This window comes from Dermacentor silvarum, chromosome 1, assembly GCF_013339745.2.
Source record: "Dermacentor silvarum isolate Dsil-2018 chromosome 1, BIME_Dsil_1.4, whole genome shotgun sequence".
Taxonomy (NCBI): domain Eukaryota; kingdom Metazoa; phylum Arthropoda; class Arachnida; order Ixodida; family Ixodidae; genus Dermacentor; species Dermacentor silvarum.
This window is the reverse complement of record NC_051154.1, coordinates 355,475,415-355,497,722: the sequence shown is the minus strand read 5'-3', so window position 1 is coordinate 355,497,722 and position 22,308 is coordinate 355,475,415. Positions and strand designations below refer to the sequence as shown.

The window sequence follows — 22,308 nt, the reverse complement described above, 5'->3', positions numbered from 1 at the left end:
GTCTGATCCTACTTTTAGTGTCTCGGCGATCTCGAGAGAGCGAGCAGCCTGTCGATGCAGCGCGAGGCACTTCACAAACAGCCGCTGGCACTCGTACAGTGCCGTTATACTTGCTCGCCGATTTGGCTAACATCAGGGCCTAATAAACTCCCTGAATCGTGCCCCAATTGCTTTCCTTGAATTACAACATCCCGTCTCTTAAACGCGACTTCTGTAGACACTACTCCTTCAATACCGAGCTTCCATATCATCATCATCATCATCATCATCATCATCATCATCAGCCTATATTTATGTCCACTGCAGGACGAAGGCCTCATCCAAATGAGGCAATTTCCTAACCTCATCATCCCACCTGACTTTCTGCCGTCCTCGACTGCGCTTCCCTTCTCTTGGTATCCATTCTGTAACCCTAATGGTCCACCGGTTATCCATCCTACGCATTACATGGCCTGCCCAGCTCCATTTCTTCCCCTTAATGTCAACTAGAATATCGTCTACCCCCGTTTGTTCTCTGATCCACACCGCTCTCTTCCTGTCTCTTAACGTTACTCCTACGATTTTTCGTTCCATCGCTCTTTGTGCGGTCCTTAACTTGTTCTCGAGCTTCTTTGTTAACCTCCAAGTTTCTGCCCCATATGTTAGCACCGGTAGTATGCAATGATTGTACACTTTTCTTTTCAACGACAGTGGTAAGCTCCCAGTCAGGATTTGGCAATGCCTGCCGTATGCACTCCAACCCAATTTTATTCTTCTGTAAATTTCTTTCTCATGATCAGGGTCCCCTGTGAGTAATTGACCTAGATAAACATATTCCTTTACAGACTCTAGAGGCTGACTGGCGATCCTGAATTCTTGTTCCCTTGCCAGGCTATTGAACATTATCTTTGTCTTCTGCATATTCATCTTCAACCCAATTCTTGCACTTTCTCGATGAAGGTCCTCAATCATTTGTTGTAATTCCTCTCCATTGTTGCTCAATAGGACATTGTCATCTGCAAACCGAAGGTTGCTGAGATATTCGCCGTCGATCCGGTAGACATACTCTTCGATACCGAGCTTCATATAGCATTTACTAAGTAAACTTGTTATCCTACAGTTTAGATGGTTGTGCTGTTATTGTGTTTCGAATGGCTTTAATAAACATTTGACAATGTGACACATAACATTCGTCTAAGCTTAGCAGTCATAGCTTAGATACAAACATGCACTTTTGTTTGCACTTTTTAATCAAAATGAAGCAAATATGTGGTTGTTAATGGCCAAACCTTGTTCTGTTAAATGACGTGCACCTCGGGAGGAACTGCGAGCTCGAATTTTTCATTTCCTTCTTTCAGTTAGACATTGTCCTCACCAAATAAAAAATGCCGTTTTGCTCATAATGTGAAGTAGAGACGCGATAGCTGGCGCAATATTATGCAGTGTTTTGTCTGCTAGCTGCTCGAGTAAATATTCAAAGACGCGCGAGCAGTCTACTTGCAGTGACTAAAACGCTACAGGCGGTTTCTCAACAAGACTTTAAAGCGTAGCCTAAAAGGGGTTTTCGTTTGTACGATGTATTGTGAGCGCAAATGGTGCATACGAGGAAATATACAACGTTACAAGTGTCGCAGTAGTAATCCCCTGGGATTTTGAATGAAAATTAAGACGCGGTGCTCTTGCAACATTATCGGTCCTCGTTATGGGGCAGAGTTTGCATGGAAGTTTTCCACGTGGTGCGCAGTCATTGAAGATAGCTGAGTTAATTTCAGGGTTAGTGACAATCTGTTAGGTTGGTGGCCCGTATGAATACCACCCGCGGAGGTTCAGGAACAATTTGGCACATTTTATCGCTCTGCAAGGGTATGGTATGATGTTTCCGGGGGATACGATTTATGTTAGTAGTCGATGCTGAATATCTGAGGATAAGGTTAGTTCGTGAATCTGGGGGAGCTGGTTTGCTGTTCATAAGCGTATGACCACCAGGTTTGTCTGCTTTTTGTATCGCGTCGCTGATAACTGAGGGAGGATAACGCCGGCGTAATAAGTGGTGACGGCGTCGTTCACAGTTCAATGCAAAGTCCTCTTTTTAGTACGTATCCACTTGAAACGAAGTGCTTGGCTGTACTACGTTTTACATGGCTACTATGAAAATGTAAGTATTCGTGCTTATCTGTTGGTTTTCTGTAAACTGATGTGCCAATCCTATTTTTGTGCACACTTGCACTAACATTCAGAAAGGTGATTTCGTAAGTCGAATATGTATGGGAGAATGAGATGGTGGGATTGACTCCTCTCCCTTGCATTCCACTGTTTGCGTCCATCCATCTGATATTCCTCACACCCCTCCCTTCTGGACGCCACTGAATGTACTCGTGTTGGTATTCATGAGGGCGTACGTTTTTATTACCTTTTTTTGGTTCCCTCTTACAGAGAACATCTACAAATGGAGCTCTAGGTGCTCGCAATCGTACTCTTGATGAAGGCCTAACCTTGGCCTGAACGTCGAAATTACATGTTTGTTTGTGCTGTTTTACTTGCGCCTGCACTTTCAATTTATTAGACACCGGATCCCGAGAACGACTTCCTTCACACACACACACACACACACACACACACACACACACACACACACACATATATATATATATATATATATATATATATATATATATATTGAATTTTTCAATGGACCATGCGTATTTAGTTAGAATTAGTTTTATATAGTTAAAATTTGAAATATATATATATATGGGAGGAGAATGAGATGGCGGCATTGACTCCTCGTGATGACTCTTGATGAAGGCCGGACCCCGACCGCACCGTCAGCGAAGTCCTGTTATGTTTTTCGTACGTGCTTCTATTTTTTGAAGTACTTCTGTGCCGTCTCCTGTGATTCTTTACTTCACACACACACACACACACACACACACACACACACATATATATATATATATATATATATATATATATATATGTAAGGGGTCTTTCAGCGAACACTTTCAAAAATTCCTAAAGGTTGCCTGTCACAGATAGCACAATTCTAGTTCATGAGCTGCTCTACTCGAACAGGCGGACATAACTTGCACAATAAATTGAAATGCATAATCGAATAATTAACAAAAATTGACTAATAAAGTTTTTAACTAATTTCCTAATGGCTCATATTGCAACTTACAAATTGTAGCCGCGGAGTTCACAAGGCTGATCCACTTGGAACGAATTCTCCGGATGACACCAGTTTCGAGATATTAATTCTCGAACTTTGCGGAGAAATGCATTGGCGTTCCAGTTAACAAAACGCCACTTTATGCATTGAAGCACAGAATTAACTGGAACGCCTATGCATTTCACCGCAAAGTTCAGTGATTTATATCTCGAAACTGGTGTAGTCGTGAAGTTCGCCAGGCGAATCCCAAGTGGATTCGCCTTGCGAACTTCACGACTACAATTTGTAAATTGCAATATAGGCCATCAGGTGATTAGATAAAAACTTAAGTAGTGAATTTTTGTTGATTGGTCGAATATGCATTTCAATTTTTTGTGCAAGTAATGTCCGCCTCTTCGAGTAGACCAGCTCATTAGCGAGAATCGGGCTATCTACCACAGGCAACCTTAAATAAATTTTGAAGTATTCGCTGAAACACCCTGTATATATATATATATATATATATATATATATATATATATATCAATGCAGAACACGCGCGTATGAAGCACTCTATTGGCCAGGGGTCAGGCGGTACAATGCATGGCGTCAGTGCAGTTAATATACATTCGCACATAAACCGGATGAAGATAAGTTTACATGAATAACGAAGAAAATGGTCGAATGCAAATACTTGTCAATCATTCAAAGAAACAGCTGATACATGTGTATACGGATGCGGTTTGCTAAAACATCATTGGCAAACACAAAGTAAAATTTATATATATATATGTGTGTGTGTGAGAAGAAAGGGAACCGAGGGGCCCGATTTTTAAAATCATATTATAAGAAGTTAACAAACAATGACACCCATGACAACATAGGGGAAATTACTAGTACTTACTAGTTGAATTAAAGAAATGATAAAGTAATGCAAATGAAAATGGATGAAAAACTACTGGCCGTAGGTGGGGAACGATCCCACGTCTTCGCATTACGCGTGCGATGCTCTTGCCATTGAGCTACCGCGGCTTTAATTCAAGTAGTAAGTACAAGTAATTTCCCCTATGTTGTCCTTGTGCCATTGTTTGTTGGCTTCTTATGTAATATTATATATATATATATATATATATATATATATGAACGTGTAGGTTGAGGACGCACGTACGAAAAAAACGATGCTTTATTTCCTACGTTTCGTAAGACACAAAGATGGGTTTTTTTGCGTACGTGCGTCCTCAACAGACGCTGGATTTCTGGATTTTTCAATGGGCCAAGCTTATTTAGCAAAATGAGAAGCAGAACTTCGCGGTTATCTTAGGTTTATTTACCCAACAGTTTCGGTTGGTGGACCGACCTCGAAAAAGGCCGGTCGAAACGTGGACGCACTCAGTACTCCATATTAAGTCCACCGGTGGGCTATCGTTGACGCGAGAGCTCATGCGAGTAAGCAACCAAATGGACTCACTGGTCTTTCCGGCGGGCACCTGTCCGCATATCTTGTGGCCGGCCAGCTCCAGGTAGTCGTGGTGGCAGCCGGCGCTGTACTCCAGGTCGAAGGCGTCGAATGTGACTAGCAGCGCGCACACGGCGTCGCTGTGTCGCCGGATGAAGTACCGGCAGTCGAGTCCCGGCCGGTAAGGGCCCGGGTAGCCGGGGCTCTCCAGCTCGAACTCCTCGAGCGCGTACAGCCGGTTGCAGCTGGGCTGCGGGTGATCATGCTGCTGTCGTTTGGTGGCGACGCCCAAAGAATCCGACGGATGCGGATACGGTTTCGGATGGTACAACTCGGGTGGTCCTCCTCCCAGGGACGTCGGGGGTCGGCCTGCGGAAGTATGCTGGGCTGCCATCGCGTTGCTATGGCATGCACCGCTTGTCTGGCTTTCGGTAGCCATGTAATCGAGTCAGGGTGCATAACTGATTTGGCAAGGGTGAACCAAACTGTTGTGAGCCCCACTTTCATTCCCTGCCCATGTAATTGGTTGGTCCTGTACATCATCACAACATCGGGTGATAACATGTCATCAGCCCCGTGTCTCGGGAAGCGGAAACATGCCATCACCCTCTTAAACAAATATGGAATCGGTGAGCATGGACCTTGAATGAGCTGGCACGCATGTTTTGAAAGGGGTGTGATAACATGTCATCAGCCCCGTGTCCCGGGAAGCGCAACTTGCCATCACCCTCTTAAATTAAACAAACATGGAATTGGTGAGCATGGACCCTGAATGAGCTGGCAAGCATGTTTGGCAAGGGGGTAAAGGCAGGTGGGACGTCGCCACTTTTCCCAATTTCATTTTCATGCCATTTTTAGAGTGATACTGACGACGACTTTAAAAATACCTCGTTTATTTGCTTCCGAAAACTTGAATTCACATTCCTTACACCACGTCTCACTGATTCTCCGATTGGTTAACTTTTTTCTCGAAAAACGCGGCTTGAAAAAAAAAAGCCCGTTTGTACTTTCCGCGCTTCCCATGACGTATAAGGATACCATCCAGTCGCAAGCGAGGCCGGTGTTGGGGGTTACACAGTAAGTGCTACCAGATACGCGAGGGTGCATTTTGTTTGGCTTGGCTGTATTGCACCGGCAAACTGACAGTGTCGCTGGAAATGGATGTGGATGAGGTGGCGCCTGCGCGCTAAGTTCACAATGCATGGCTCTTTCCTTGAGTGAACTATCTCCTGAGTGCAAACGGCAGGCCCGTGTCACAGACAGAATGTTGTTTTTGAGTGGCAGGAAAAGCGTCTGCCCACAAACTTACAGCGAAGCTGTCTCTGGCTATGGTTCTACGGATTTTTCGTGTCGTCCAACACATCTGCATGCGCAAAAACTCAGCACCAGAATTTCATACGAAATCGCTTCATTCTATGCAAAACCTTATAACGTCTCATCATTTGGATATGTATTTTCAGTAGATTATAGTTATTAATAGGCACCATTTTCACTGTTGACTCTCAGATAGTAAGGGTTTCTCAAAGATTTGCTGCTGTGCGACCCACGTAGGCTATGTACGTTCGCACGCACCACTCTTTCTTTGTCGTCGTTCAAAGCGCTTGCGTTTGCGCCTGTCTAGTTTCCTCCGGCTCCTCGAGCTGGTGGTAGTCTTCCACGCGAATGTATGCCGCCGATGAAGACCGCCGATCAAAATAAAGTAGACTGTTTTAGTTCCGCGTCCGCAACAGCTCTGCGTATGCAGGAAACCCGCAGAGGTGACAGTGCGCTGCGTAGTACGCAGGAGCACGCTCTTGCGTGCGCCCGCAGCTTTTCAAAAGGTGCGTAGCGTCCGCTGCGGGCTTTTCGGGATGCTCTCACCTGTTCTTGCGTGCCCACGAGAGCGCGGTTTTCGACATGGCTCCACCCTTGATTACATTGCTATTATCAAAACGCGTGACACTCTGCGACATTTTCGTGGCAGATTGGGAACTGTGGTTTGACTTGCTTGTGGTTTGACTTCTTGGTGGCTGATATTGGCTACACAGATTCTGAAGCTGGCGTATGGCGGATCTTAGTAGCACACTACAGTGCAAGTGAGCAATCCACTTCTTAATTGTTGCGTCCTGCCAATTAACGCCTGCCGGAGTGCGCTCGCTGCGTACGTGGGTGGTTGTGGACGCCCAACTAAAACTGTCTAGTGTGTCCTTCTTAGCTATGATCACCGTCGCCGCTAAAGAAAAATAAAATTTGCTCATATATTTGATCTAAACTCCGTGTCACCTCTATGTCGTGGGCTAAACTGCTTCGCTAGTAATCCACCTTCGCAGCAGAGGAATGGCGCGTAATTTTTTTATTCAACTGAAACAGTTTGTACGAATAGTTGGCAGGCGTACGAATGCAGGCTGCCATGCGCGTCCATCCATTTCTGGTCTGTCTTTTACCCCTGTCTTGTCTAACGTCACTGAAATCTGCTATGGTATGTCATGTTCCGTCAATACCTTCCAGCCCAATTTCCTCTTCTGCTAAGCATCCATGCCCACTGTTGCACGTTGAATGATGCCGAATATCAGCGTGCTCGTGCCACGATTTCTAAACTTCATTCTCTTGATGAAAAATACCCAGATGCAAATATGGCTTAAAAGCACTTTCTATAAATATAGCATGGCATAATTTTTTTCAATAAATTCCTGCGCATTTAACAAAATATCGCGGTACCAATTGCGTGCTTTTTGCGCTGTGTTTCGCCAGCGCCGATGGGCTCACCAGCCGTGTCCTCGCTTTTTGCATTTTATGAATAAATTGCAGTTATGGACACCGACATAACAGTGCATAAGTGATCTACGCTACGGAGTCTACGTACTTGACATGTAAAATCAAATTCTCTTTAGTGTTCCTTTAAAGGGGTACCGACGGAAGAAAGTTTAAGTTTCGCTTGTTCGTGTAAAACAAAGGAGCGTCGTGTAAAATTGTTGGTTTTGAACTTCTTGACGAGGATATGAAATCTTACAAGCAAAGTCCTCACCGCAACGTGATCGCGTGTAGCGTGCACGACTTACCGTCGCCTCCTTCTCCCGTGGGGCAGCCGAGTTGCTTGTAGAAGCCGAGGAATCCTTTCCCGGCATCGTGGTCATTGGATATGAAATGCATTGTCACGCTACGGCGGGGACCCTTGAAGTCCAAGATGCCTGGATTTTACAAACGAAACAGGTCATTAACGCGAAGCCATGAACTAGTTTAGACGCTTAAGACACCGCAAACACGCTTTCTTATACATCCATGGTTCGCTAAGGCATATTCATTGAGCGCAGCCATATCGAAGTGCAAGGTGCAGGCGGAGGAGTTGTGCATCTATACCTGCTTCACCTACGTCGCATTGAGCTTTAGCCTAACGTATTTTTCTCCTGTCACGACATGCTGCATGCGTGTGTATAGAATTCTGTCATATACTCACAGTTTTCGGAACCCTCTCTACTAAACTCCTCTAATGCGTCCGCTCTTTACAGCTCTCACCCAGACGGTCTCACTTTATTTGTTTCGCTTCTGCTTCCTGGTTGTTATATAATGAACCAGCCTTGGCAGAAAATGCTATCGTTTCTGAAGCAGTGACACAATGTACGGTTTGTGTGTTTTGGCAGCCGCAGATCGGTTGATCGTAGACAATGGCTTGCATTATCCTGTGGTGCTCTGAAACGGTGAGTTGTCATCGATGGGCGCATTGTAGGGGTCAAAAAGCGGGCAACTCGGCTGCTCACGTTAGTCATATGCTTTTTCTATGCCTCCTGGGTCTCGTCTCACTGTACAAACAAGGCACTCGGCCACCGCCATGCCACAGGGCGATGTGGCCAAGCCCGACGCACGTTTTCGCCGGTCTTCCTCACTTTTCAAAAAGATTTAAGGGACTATAAAAATATTAACCCAAATTATGTCGATAGAATATTCGTCCAGTCCCCTATCATTGTTTTCTGCTTGCCAGTATTTGTTGCGCAAAAAAAAAATCGGGGTAGCTTGCACTAGTGTCGCAAGGCTAAAGACACAGCGGAGCTGATCGGTTCCTCGCTGGTCCTGGCTATGCGAAGTGATGCTAAGTTATACGAAGTGTGTAAGCATTTCCTCGAGGTCCATGGCATCGGGGAACGCCTCGCGAAGCACTTACAGCCCGAGCACACGTAGGGGAAGTGGGGCGAAAGCAATGGACAATGTACATGCGGCGCGCAGCAGACGACACGCAGGGATGACGTCACGGCGCATGTGCAGTAGCGCGCAGCTGGTGGGTGCTCGGCCGAGCCGCCACTAGAGGCGCCTGCTGCAGTCAGGGACACCGCGAGCGTTCGGCGCTAATGCCCGGAAACGGAGAAGCGCGGATGGCGTCGGCAGCACCTCTGCCTCAAAGGTGCTGCTACAATTTGTTTCTCTCTGTCTCTCTCTCGCTCTCATTTTCTCTTCCTCTCTTCCGAGCATAGCGCGCGACGCGCGCACTCTGTCTTGCTCTCATTTTCTTTTTCTCTCTCCCGACCATAGCTCGTGACGCTCCGCGAGGTGGTTGCTAGGCAACGCAGTGGTAGGCGGCAGACATTACGGCTGGCTTAAACAGCTCCGCTGTTAAAAATTGTCTCTGAAGGTCCCACAGCTGCTTCTCCATTTGAATCGCCCACGCCGAAGCGGGCGACTTGGGGTAATCATTACGTGACCTCCCCCTCTGCTGTTCTCAGTGAATCATCCAGTGCTGACGTCACACGACAGGTACCACAGTTCATTATATAGGCGGCACCACTCCGAATATTAATTTCCATCATTTCTTCGCTTACAAAAGCTCTGTGCGCGCTATGAATGGCGAATTCGTTATTACAAAGGCGTAATAACTGAATCTAGCTCGACCTAATATTTCCCTTTAGTGTCCCTTTAAGACAGAGCTTCCGAGAAGAAGCTGCTATTAAAACGCTGCTGCTACCACGTAACGTACTCACAATGCGCAGTCTACTTGCCTACTTAGCCGCGACAATGTCGAAGATTGGAATATTATACGTCTTCCATGAGTGCCTCACACCGGAGACACTGTGTATGACACCCCGGCCAATGGCGCCGAGTCGTTGCGAGTGCCGGGCGCGGTTGTTCCAAAGTGGTCCGCGCGTGAACGTACTGGGGCCGAGCTCTTACGTGGTTCCACACAAGGATCAGATAACGTGTTTTTTTTTCTCTTTTTAATCTATACATTAAAACTAGATCTCAGTTTGTCAACGCAGATAGCGTGACGCAGTTTTCCTTGAGCCCTCAACCCCGAGGTCCTTGACGTATATCACGTCACACGTGCAAATGCTGCCTATCTCAGACGTGCAAATGCTGCCGATATTGACAGCGCCTTCGCAAAAATGGTACGATGTGCGCAAATCTATATGACGAGCCCGAGGAATCTGACAAGGCGCCATTCGCCGAGTAACATGACCACTCACGTATCTGTCCCTCCAGCTGACGGTTGCAGTAGCGGACGCCGTTGATCTCCATGAAGTCGGCGCCACACTGGCCGTCTGGGCTGTTGTTCGAGTGCAAGTTGAACTGGATGAACGACAGCTCCACCCTGCGTACACAACAGCGGAGAGCGCAACAGCAAGACGTGTACTGAATTTTTAATTTTATCATTCTTCTTTGCTCTCATTTTCGTACTTGCCTACCCGAGAACATTTAAAATTCGTAAAGCTACAGTGGACATAACAGGGGGAGGAGGAGGGGTGACCGCATACATTTTATTGAAGTTTGCGCTGAACACACATTTTATCAGATACATGCGCACTGTATTAACGATGATTGGTAAAAAAATAGGAACAACAGTAGAAACGCAAAATCAAACTACTGTTTTTAGATTACAGTTACTTTTCCAGCGACGTTGCAGTTGCCCATTTCGCTTGCTTTAGGTGCGAAGCATCTTATGCGCTCGGGCTGTCGGCGTCTGCTGTCGTCGTCGTCACGGTATAAGCAAGCGGCTCGTGCTCGCGCTCGGCACCACTGCTCCCGCGTTCGTCGTCGTCGTCGTGGTCTTCCACAGCTGGCTGCGTTGCCGCTCATCATTCCAGCGTAGAATTTCACTTGTCTTCTGTCGTCGTAACGGGGATGCCGCGTTTACGGGGTTATCAGCCATTGCTTAAGGCAGTATGAGCCCATTAGCGGTGCATCACTGCATGCTTCGCACCTCCCCAGGTTTCACGTTAGTGGAGCTGCATTTCGCCCAATGGGTCATTTGACACTTACGCATAAAATTTAATTCACCTCGTGGTAACTGTAATAACTAATAAAAACTAAAACAGTAAGAAAGGCCTCCATAATTTTATTTCTGGGGTTTTACGTGCCGAAACCACAATATGATTATGAGGCACGCCGTAGTGGGGGAACTCCGCATTACTTTTGATCACCTTGGGGTTCTTTAAGGTGCACCCAATGCACGGTACACAGATGCTTTTTGCATTTCGCCCCCATCGAAATGCGATCGCCGTGGCCGAGATTTGAACCCGCACCCTGGGGCTTAGTAGCGCAACGCCAAAGCCACTACGTCACCACGGCGGGTATTTCGCCTGCTTCAGGACCTTCCCTGAATACTCTTGCCCTTAGCAAACACCCCCCTAATATATGGTGGTTTGTGCTGCCATAAAAAGACGGCGCAGGTGCAAAGGTACCAGCAAGTCTTCGTTATTCTATATCCACTACTGCATGATTCCTACTCCAATCGAATTCACATATATACAGATGGCTCTTCGATTCTAACCAGCTCTACTGGTGCGCTAGTTATCCCGTCGACATCGCTTTGCAAGAAGTTCAAGATCAGCCACATCACAATATCGACAGGGTCTGAACTTGCCGCCCTCCGTAGCGCAGTGCTGATCAGGTATGCCTTTCGTGCTAATCTAAGAAATTTATTTAATTCAATCAGGATGTCAAAATCCTTATTCCAGCTTTCAGTGCACCGAGTTCACGATTTATTTGCGCAAGCGCAGCCATCTGCTAGCCTCCCAGCTTCCTATACAGCAGACCAGAAACGAGGCCTTCCGGCTGACCGCTTCGTTCTCTTTACCATTAACGTATTTCACGCCTTCGTACAATGACTGCTCCGGTGAGGAGGTGATTGACTGTTCATATTTCCAAACAATACGTGTTTTTACCGTCGAGGAAACGGCGCATCTCCTGCCCAGGTCACCGTAGAATGACAGCAATCAGCAGTCGGTTATCGCTGGCTCATTTCCTCAAATGTCATAAAGCTGTTTAGCTGCTCCGGTCTGACGATAATCTGTGTATTTCGTAGGACATGGTCAACAGCCACGATTAGAACATCACGGAGAGTTTGTTTCATAAGTCCAAATTCATTTCATTGCATATCTATGAGCTCTCTTTGTGGTAACAAGCTGCAGTGACATCTGTGGCAACTTCTTTTTTCGTGAATCTACTTCCATCTCCCGGATTTCTTCAGAACTTAGGTTGAGTACTGGGCTAATGGATTACACTGGCTTTCCGCAATGCTTAACAGTCACTTTCATTCTCTAACATAGGTTCAGGGCAGTGTTTACGCTCCATTTTCCTTAAGACAGGAAATTGTTCACGGACAACCGACCGTTGAAACTTCGAAGACATCGCATCAATGTGTGCCGATTCTTCAGTCAATGTAGACAACCAAACACTTTGATGACACTTGTCGGAGAATATGGGCTTACGTGCATCTGTCGGGAGCCACGGCAATGACGCGATAAGTGCAGGACATCTAGTTGGGGTAAGGACCCGGAAATCCCTGGCTGAAGAATACGCCACTCTGGTCACAGAACGCGTACATGCACGGCACTCCCAGGGCCGGAGCTTTCTCTGCACCGATATAATGGCAATTTCAAATGGACGGAGGGTTACTTCGAGGGTTCGACGGAATACGGTCTGGTCAGGTAAAATAATTGTGTGAAGTTCTGTTGCGTGTTAAATTAAAACGTTATCATCGCTCCCAAAGGAAAGTGACTGTATAAGTCCGTCTTTCTCGCGCATAGTTCATTTCGCCTGGGTACCACCGCCTGACTGATGACATTTATATTTTTAAATCCGCCCCGATGACGTAAGTTATGTCGCGGAACAAAAATAAATACCGTTTCTAAAGCATGAAGTATCACATCCTCACGACAAAGCCCGCTACGTTGGCGCGAGCCGTGATCTATCATAATAAGAGTGGCAGCCCGTAATTCAAAAAATGACTTGTCATTCCCCGTTATTTTTTTTTTCGCAAGGACACGACCAACCCGTAGACGGGTTTTTAAACGGGACACGTGGATGACGTCAGTTTGTAGCTGGGATGAGGACGGGGTGTCTTCAACAGGGGTGACTTCGTAATTAAAGTGACTCAATCGTCGTAAAATAAATTAAAATTAAATTAAGGTGTTTTCCGTGCCAAAACCACGATATGATCTGAGGCACGCCGTAGTGGAGGACTCCAGAAATTTGGACCACCCGGGGTTCTTTAATGTGCACCTAAATCTAAGTACACGGGTGTTTTCGCATTTCGCCCCCATCGAAATGCGGTCGCCGTGGCCAGGATTCGATCCCGCGCCCTCGTGCTCAGCAGCCCAACCAGCCCAACACCATAGCCACTGAGCAACCACGGCTGGTCTTAATCGTCGCCCTTCCCTGTAGGGCCCGGTATAGCGCTACAGCAGTCTTTCGGAAAGGCCGACGTGGTGACTTGGAGTCCCCAGAAGAACGACATGTTTGGGAGAGAATGTAATGTTCTGGTGACGACTATCGTAGCGAGCTTTTTGTGACGCCTCAGCCAGTTGTAAGTCGATCATAGGCAATCTGACGAGACATACGAGCCCGACCAACGGCGTCGTGGGCGTGCATGCGTATAAACCCGTCGATGCACGAGTCGGATAAGATCAAGCAAATCTTCAAAGAAATAGCCGATGACGCATTTGAAATGTTATTGGCCAAAGACCCACCAACCGTCGCAGATGTTGTCAGCTTGTGTCAGTGTTTCGACAAATTGCGCAAGCAACGCGCCAAACTCAACAGTCTCTCGAACAGAACGACTCGATCGCGGCATTGACTCAGAGCGTCCAGAATGCAATGTTGACTCAGATCGAGCAGTTGGTGCGCGCAGAGTTCGCCGGAAAGCTCTCCATTTTATCGACCACACCCGAGCCAACACAGGCACAACAGCTGGCCCTAGTCATACGACATGTTATTCAGAAAGTGGTCATTGACGCTTTGTCTTTCACTCGTCCGCCAATTCCGGAGTCTGCGCCCTTTGCATACGCGCAAGTCGTCGCTGCGGGTTTGCCTGGTCCCCCGACCTATTCTTCCGCATCGGCACCCGTTCGGCCAGCACCAGTTCAGCTACGCCGACCAGTCCCCACGTTTTCGAATCCATGGCGCACTGCGGAAAATCACCCTATATGTTATTTTTGCGGTTATGCAGGACATGTGGCACTCTTCTGTCGCCGTCGCCCTCTTGTTCAAATAGACGCCATACGACCGTCTGCGTACGATCATAGACGCTGTGATGGCAAAGCGTGGCTAACACAATCCGCTTCGCCCGAGCACCTGCACTCAGCTACCCACCGATCTCCATCCCCCCCCCCCCCCCCCCGACGTCGCTCTCTGTCGCCTATGCGCCGTCGACCCTGCCCTTCTGACGCGGAAAACTAGGGCGCGATCTTGTACGCGTTCCAAAATGGTACGGAGGTGGTCCGTTCCATCGAGCCGCACACGATTGGTCAATTTGAACCATGAGCCGCACACGATTGGCCAATTTGAACCGGGACGATCAAATTGACCAATCAAGTGGGGCTCGATGGAACGGACCGCCTCCGTTCCATTTTGGAACGCGTACAAGATCGCACCCTAGATACCGCTGTTCCAGAGGCACGAACTGCGTCGTCGTCGAAAAATTCAAATCCTCGAATTTCTTCAGCAAACCTCATCGATGTTTTCGTGGATGACTTTTGTACTATTGCGCTTGTGGACACTGGTACGCTGGTACACTAATCTGTTTCGCTGTCACATCACCATGGCAAGGCCAGTCCCAGAAAATTCATCCCCAACATGAGTTCCTTGCAGCACTTTTGGAGGATAACGGATGCGGCAACAAAGCTCGAATCACCAATGTGAAGCTGGCGGTACATTTACCCGTTCGCGTGATTAGCTGACCCCGGCACTTCTGATGTGTGGCCTTGCCCATGGTTTTTTCACCTGTTTATTTAAGGCGGTCAACCAGGTCTTGCCTCACTCGAGAAATCGGCAGCGGTGTACGCAAGGGCTGTCACGGGATGTCCATCAATAAAAAGGTTTAGGTCGGCGCGAACACAGTCGTCGGCATTACTCGTCGTCGTCATATCGTCTTTTTGCGGTGGTTGGGTTTTTTTTTCGGCATATCGACAGTTGGCAACCTTACCCCGGAGGTCGCTGCCGTTAGTTTCCCCGGAGAAGACTGGGGGAACGACCCCTGACGACGTCAACGAAATTTGGGCGGCTTGGGGGCAAGAGTGACATAGAGGTGACGGAGACTGCCAGCAAGACGCAAGGGAGCCGTGAGGCTGGTATCGTCGAAGACATAGAGAGAATGTCGATCAGCGAGGCTATCCAGTTATTCTTGCGCCGCTCTGAAGGCATGTCAGTAATAATGATGTTAGCGAAGGACGTCGCGGAAAGGGAAACAGGCGTAACGTCAGAAGGCATGGGCGAGCGGGAAAGTGCGTCGGTGTCGACGTGTTGCCGATTAAAATAGGGTCACCATCTTGGCCACCGTTGGCCTACGTGTAAATGTAAATAGCCCTGTGCACCAGCTACACTAATATTAATGGTGGAGGTGACCAAACAAGAGGTAGAAAGGCGAGAAACTGGTGGTATCATGACATGACGAATAGTACGCAAATGTCACGTAGGGCAAAGTGCTGTCCCAATCGCGATGGTCTGCTGAAATGTAAATAGATAACATCCGTATAAGTGTGTGATTTAGTCATTCAGTCAGTATGTTCGTTTGTGGGTGATATGCGGTTGCGAGCTTGTGTTCGGTGGAGCATGAACGAAGGATGTCTTCAACAACTTGGGATAGTAAGTACCGGCCACGATCTGTCAGCAGCTGCATTGGCACCTCATGGTGAATAATCACGTCCTGAAGTAAAAAGTCTGCTACATTTGTTGCACCTGTTGAACGGCTGGTGGGAGGACACGTGTATAGCACAGCGCGTCGCATAGTCTGTTGCAACGGCTATCCATTTGTTCCCTTTTATGGATGTGGGGAAGGGTCCAAGAAAGTTCAAGTCAGCACGGAAGAAAGGCTCCGTGGCAATATCGATTGGACGAAGGTGACCAGCACGTTGGGCAAATGGCATCTTTTGCTGCTGGCAGTGGTCAAAGCTGGCAGAGGTCACCAGCTGCAACGTAACATCGCACAGAGCGGTACAGGCCTGGCCAGAAGAATCGATGTCGCACTCTGTCGTAAGTGCAGGAAGTGCCAAGGTGTCCGGCACTGGGTACGTTGTGGATCTCAGCAAGAACAGTAGAGCGGAGGTGACAAAGGACAACTAGCAATAAATCTGGTCCATCAGAGTTGATGTTGCGTCGATGGAGCACAAACATTACGATTGAGCGATCTGATTGGCCAGACGTCATGCGCTTGATGATCGACCATAGAGAGTCATCCTCTCGCTGCTGAGTAACGCTGTCGTGAAAGTGAGAAATGGCCAGAAGGAAGTGTCAGCATCATGTTCGTCGTTGTCAGGAGGATCGATGGGTTGACGAGACAAGCAGTGGGCGTCCAGATGTAAGCGGCTGGACGTATACTTCGCGACGAAAGAATACTCCTGGAGTCTGAGTGCCCAGCGACCTAGGTGGCCAGTCGAGTCTTGCAGTGACGATAGCCAGCACAAGGCATGATGGTCCGTGATGACACAAAATGGGCGGCCAACAAGTAAGGGCGAAATTTATCCACTGTCCATACCAGAGCGAGGCACTCACTCTCGGTGATAGAAAAATTTAGCTGGCGTAGGCAGCAACGCGCTCGTCTTCACTTTGTTCTTGGGCGAGGATAGCACCTGTGCCATGGCCACTGGCGTCTGTGTGAAATTGACTTGGTGCAGATGGATCAAAGTGGCCTAATATCGGAGGCGTTGTCAACAAGCGGATGAGGGTGTAGAAGGCGTGGGCTTGTTCGCGGCGCCAAAAGAACGCAGGGTCCTTCTTGAGAAGGTCGGCAGCGGCCGGGCGTTATCCGCAAAATTTTTACCCAATCGACGAAAATAGGAGCATAAGCCAACGAAGCTGGGCACATCTTTTGCTAAGCACAGTACAGGCAAGTTCTTGACAGCGTGAATCTTATCAGGGTCAGGATGTACACCGGTAACACTGACAAGGTGGCCAAGAAGACTTCGCGGTGTCCGAAATGGCACTTAGAAGAGTTAAGTTGAAGGCAAGCCTCACTAAAGACTTCAAGAATAGCGGCCAAGCGACTGAGGTGGCTGTCAAACGTATAGGAAAATAGGATGACATCGTCTAGAGAACATAGACCGGAGGACCACTTATACCCCCGATGGAGAGAGTTCCTCAACCGAAATCTACAAATAACCGGATCGGAGGTCGATTAAAAATAAGTATTTGTATCCGGGAAGGTAGTCGAGAGCGTCATCAATGCACGGTAGAGGGTACATATCTTTTTTTTTGTTATCTTGTTCAGTTGACAGTAGTTGACACAAAATCGCCCGTGACATTCTTCGTTTTGACCAAGACAACTAGCGATGCACAAAGACTCGAAGAGGGCTTAATGACACTTTTGGTTAGCATCTTGTCTACTTCAGCATGGATAACGTGGTGTTCGTCTGAGACACACAATTAGGACGTTGGCAAATACGGCTAGCATCAGCGGTGTGAATCCTATGAGGTCACAACGGAAATCTGTCCCAGCGGGCCATCCTCAAACTCAAACATGTCGCAATAAGACACCAGAACGCGGCAGAGGTCCACAGCCTGGTCGGCAAGTAGGTCATGATCATCCACCTTTGAAAATATGGCAAGATCGGACGTTACGGAACTGATCGGACAGCAGGTGGCTGCAGATGAGGACGGCATATCCAATACCTAGATGGTGGGATCGTCCATCGGAGAAGCGTTGCCGAGCAACATGCCTTTCGGAATAACTTGCGTACATAAACAAAAATTAAAAATTAAAGAAATACGCGGTTGTCGGCGATAGTCACAATGGTATGAGGAACGGCAACTATGTGTAGCAGGAGAACATTCACATAAGGAGCCAACACATAGTCACCGTCAGGAACAGATGGGAAGCACGTCAAATGTATATCATGGCAGCTTGAGGCGGCAACCTTAGGAAGTCTACAGAACATAAATGAGGCTCCGCTAATTTTGGAGGAAAGCAGTGATTAGGTCACTCGAGTTGGAGGACGCCAGCAGCGCAGTCAATCAGCGCTGAATGGTCCGATAAAAAGTCAAGGCAGAAGATCAATTCATGGGGAAACTGTTCTTCAAGAACAGCAAATAAAACGGGAATGTTGAAACCAGCAACAGTTATTTGGGCAGTGTATATATACATGCTAAGGATAATGGGAATTGCTCCATGGGCGACCCAGATAACACGAGATTCGGCAGGTGTAAGGACTTTCGGCAACGAAGATTGTTGCTCATTACCGCGATATGGGCTCCAGTATCAACAAGCCCTGAAACATAGACGTCAGCTTCTACATCTACTATATTGCATCTGGTCGGCAGGATGAGAGGCTTTGGCTGAGACATCGACAATGCAGCGTCACCTCCGGGAGCTACCTCTTTTAGTTTTCCGGGGGTTCGCGCCAAGGTCGGAAAAGGGGGGACAGGCGACGGGACTGGGGTGATCTGAACGACTGGCGACGACTTTGTGGCGAACGGGACTGGTGACTGCTCGCTGACAGGAAACGACGGCGCCAAGTGGTCGTACCGTCGGTGGCGTGCAGCTTCGGCTCGGCTTCCGGCTGGAAATGTCAAAAACTGCCGTCAAGACGAGGGCTGTTCGCGAACGGCCTCGAGGACCAGCGGTTGCGACATTATCGGGCAGCGTTACCAACGCGGTGACAATAAAGCCCCTCTACCTTCGGAAAAGTACCACCATCCCCTTTCTCCTCCGCCGTCTCCTCTCCTAAACCGCTTTTTGTTTTTACTTTTTGCTTGCGAAAGCAAGTCGACGGTGGCGCCCCCTCGAAAGTTCATGTTGAAGCTTTCAGGCCGGGCCATGGCCGGGCTCGACTGGAGCACGCGACCGCCGCCGCCGGCGACGGCGGCTGTGCAGAGGGACTTGCAACATGGCGCTGAAGGAGAAAAAATATATATAAAGAAGTGAAAGCGCACGCTGTCACTTGACAGCAATCGTCCAATCGGAGATACAGGAGAGAGAGAGAGAAGTGGCGTTGTTAAAAGGATGGCGGTACTTTTCAAAGGTAGAGGGGCTTTAGCTACAGAGAAAGAAATTCAACAAAAGGGGACACTCAGCGAAAACTAGCAACAGAAAATGCGTCACGCTAGTATTAATGCCGTCCGTTAGCTGCCGTGAGCATAGAAAAATAAAGAATGTCAAATTAAGTTAACAGACATTGTTTTTATTGCGATAGCAATTATATGGACACTCCAAGCAGATTTATGCCGTCGGCGTCGTCGTCTCCATTGCCGTATGATTCTGTATAAAGTCCAACGGCGATGAAATTGTCGCCGTATGCTGTATGTGCGAGTGAAAGCACGCGAGGGACGCGCGCTTCACGGGGAGCGAACGCACGGCGGAAAGCAAACGCGACTTCTCCCGTGGCGCAACAGGCCGTGGAGGGACGGGAGGGAGGGAGGGAGGGAGGGAGGGAGGGAGGCGAGGCGACGTTTAGGTGCGGCACAGAATGCGTATTTATATAAAAAACGTTCCGAGGCGAGAAGGTGGTAAAGACTTCCGACGCTGCTCGACGAGTGTCCCGTTCTGATCCCGTCGAAAACCTCCGAGCCGCCGCCAGAGGCACCGGCAACAGTCACCAACGCCACGCGCGTTCGGTGCGAACGCGGGAAAAACGCCAACGGCGTCGACAACAGTTATGCGCGTTGCTGGTGCTGCTCCATGTCCAAGTTTATACAGCTGATAAAACTACTATCCTTACTCCGTACAACTCTCTATACTAATTTGCTATCGCAAATGCTGCTTCGCCTTTCGAGTGAAACTGCGACAAGATGCGAAGCAGCTTATGGCGGCGGCTTTGTCCGTCCTTCCTTCCGTTTCATTTTATTTTAGGCGCTGGCTGTACATTAAAATGAGGCGGGAGTTTCGTGACCAGAATGGTGGTAGCTAGGAATGCCACCTGCGTTTTTTTTTTTCTACTTGCGTGCAAGACAACGCTTTGTGTTAGTCTACGACGCCCATCACTCAAGAGGTGTCGGTGAGAAAACGAGCTCGTCCAGACGAAAGCCCACTTCAAAGATGGTCCGCGCTGCGCTTTTAGATTTGCACTCCCGCTCGTGGCGGTGGGCCTACAGATGTGTCTGATTAAAGAATATGAGCTAAGCTCTAAATTATTACCAAATATCTCAGCACGAATAAGTTTTTCCGTATTATTTGTTAGATATGCAGACAATACTTAAAAACTACGTAGCGTAAGAACGGTGGCTTTAAATGTAGCTTAGCGTAAAAGGTTGGCTTCTGAATTGACTCCATATGCGGTGGGACGGTTACGTCAACACGACGAAAGTAATTGTGTGCCAGCCGATTGGGCTGCTTGGTTAGACATAAAATTGCCGATGATTACAAGTTTACAACGAAGAAATATAATGGCCTTTCAATGCGTAAGCATTCTACGGCTACTTCCCTTGGAAATATCGTGCGAATGGCTCTAACGCCTGACACGATACGCACCATAACTATACATAGGGTACTATGAGAGTATATATGAGATTCCTTACTACATAGATTTATGACTATTTATTCTAGTAAGGAAAAGTATTACGAGAGGTTACTAATAATAAGATTCATTGCGATGAAATAAATGAAGCCTAAATTACACTTCTTAAAACTAATGAAGTGTCTTTAGCCTTACAAAAACAAGCGAATAAATTTTATTTGAATCATTATTGAGCAAAACAAAGAATACTTCTGGGTAAATATTAAGCCTAATCAAGGTAAAATAAGAGTACTTACGAATAATTATCATAACGTTCATTCATTAACATTAAATTGATTAAGGCTCATCAGGGTAAATTATGGTAACTAAGATGATTTAAGCCTAAATTTTAATTATTATCTCTAAATTGATTACGGCTAATCAGGATTACCTAAACGTAATTAAGAAGACCTTTTTGTAAATAAAAGTAATTATGATTGCAACACTTAAGCACACTAAAAATTCTAAGGGCAATGCAAATAATAAATATTATATACCTTAATAAGAATTCAGTTATTTTTCTCCAAACAAGAATATTTCAGAACAATTAGGTTCGCCAGTTGGGAAATTGCAACTGGCTGTAACTCGGCCGCTCAATGATTCGTTACGTGACTGCAAGATGAGCGACTGGAAGATTGATTGCGCGGGATCGGACAAGTCCTTTTAGAGAGTTTCTGCACTAATCTTTTTGAACTAGTGATTCGCCGACTGCTTGGTACTTCGTGTATTCAAGTTTCTTGGATTAACCGCTGAAACTATCGGACGTGGCTTACTTGAAGCAGGTGTCTTGTAGCGCCGCTGTCGAAGCGACCAACTACTCCCAACATCGGGACCTTTCAACTTGAAGAATGTTTCGTAGTTTTTCTGGTTAGCGTTCGCTAAACGTGCTCACAGAACCATAGAAAGTGCTTGTTGTCTGAATTGGTTCCGCCGTACTCGCACTCCGCATTTACTTGGTGACCTCCATACCAGCGGTCAAATTGCATTTCTTCGTATGTAGCTTGACTGCGTATAAGGTCGGCTTAGGCTGCTCGGAAAACAGGACGTGGTTCTTTCTCGCAGGCTTTTAGGAAAACTTAGTTCCCGTCTCGTGTGTTTCTTGGTCATGTGTCCTTGGGTCGTAGTGGCTTGGCCAGGATACACGGAAGCACTATTCTTCCTTTTTAGCGTGGATCTATAAAGGTGTTGTGAAACACCCTCTATATTATGGTCCTGTGTGTGACTGCGATATTGTTGCGAATCCGGCGCATTTTATTTTTTGAGAGCTTTTGTGGGTATGGCTGCATCGCTGTTGGCATCGGCTGGAATGCGATATTTTTGCAAAGAACCTGCGATGCAGTTTCACCAACTAAATTGGTGGCGTATTCATTTGCGCAAACAGCGTGTGCAAGCACAGCTTGTGCCTAAATTACGACATAAATAAACTTAGACGTCTCTCTTACGGTGAAGCTGTTTGCAAGAGACACACGTAATGACGCGCAGCAAATACTTTTCCATTTGAACGTTGACCGGTGCCGCCATAAGAGGGGTAAATGTGCAGTACAGTGAAGCGCACTTGCAAATAATTAAATGGGTGTCACTGATGTCTCAGTTAGGTTTTGGTTAGGTTTATATGCAAATTAAAAAACACAATGACGAAAATAAGAAATATGCTTTTACATGCATACTTCAATCAGAGTGGAAATACATCGACAGCCCAGCTAGAGGTACGAACGGATGTATCGCAGTAGCAGTGCTTCGTTTAAGGGCCTAGAGCACATCACACTCCGTCGTTTACTGGGCGAGATGCGTTCACCGCCGAGGCTCTACATACTTATATTTATTATTTATAAGTCCTC

General features: G+C 47.3%; 1 protein-coding gene across 1 annotated transcript in view; it reads right to left on the bottom strand.

Moving 5' to 3' along the window:
* Positions 1 to 4,529: 4,529 nt before the first annotated feature.
* The window catches only part of LOC119444910 (cubilin), a 337,977-nt gene continuing 320,198 nt past the window's right edge, over positions 4,530 to 22,308 (bottom strand). Inside the window, exons 17-20 of the mRNA XM_049662748.1 lie at positions 10,013 to 10,137; positions 7,622 to 7,750; positions 4,596 to 4,952; positions 4,530 to 4,546 (exon numbers count right to left, since the gene is read on the bottom strand). Coding sequence (XP_049518705.1) covers positions 4,530 to 4,546; positions 4,596 to 4,952; positions 7,622 to 7,750; positions 10,013 to 10,137 — 628 coding nt within the window. The remainder of the gene's footprint in view (positions 4,547 to 4,595; positions 4,953 to 7,621; positions 7,751 to 10,012; positions 10,138 to 22,308) is intronic.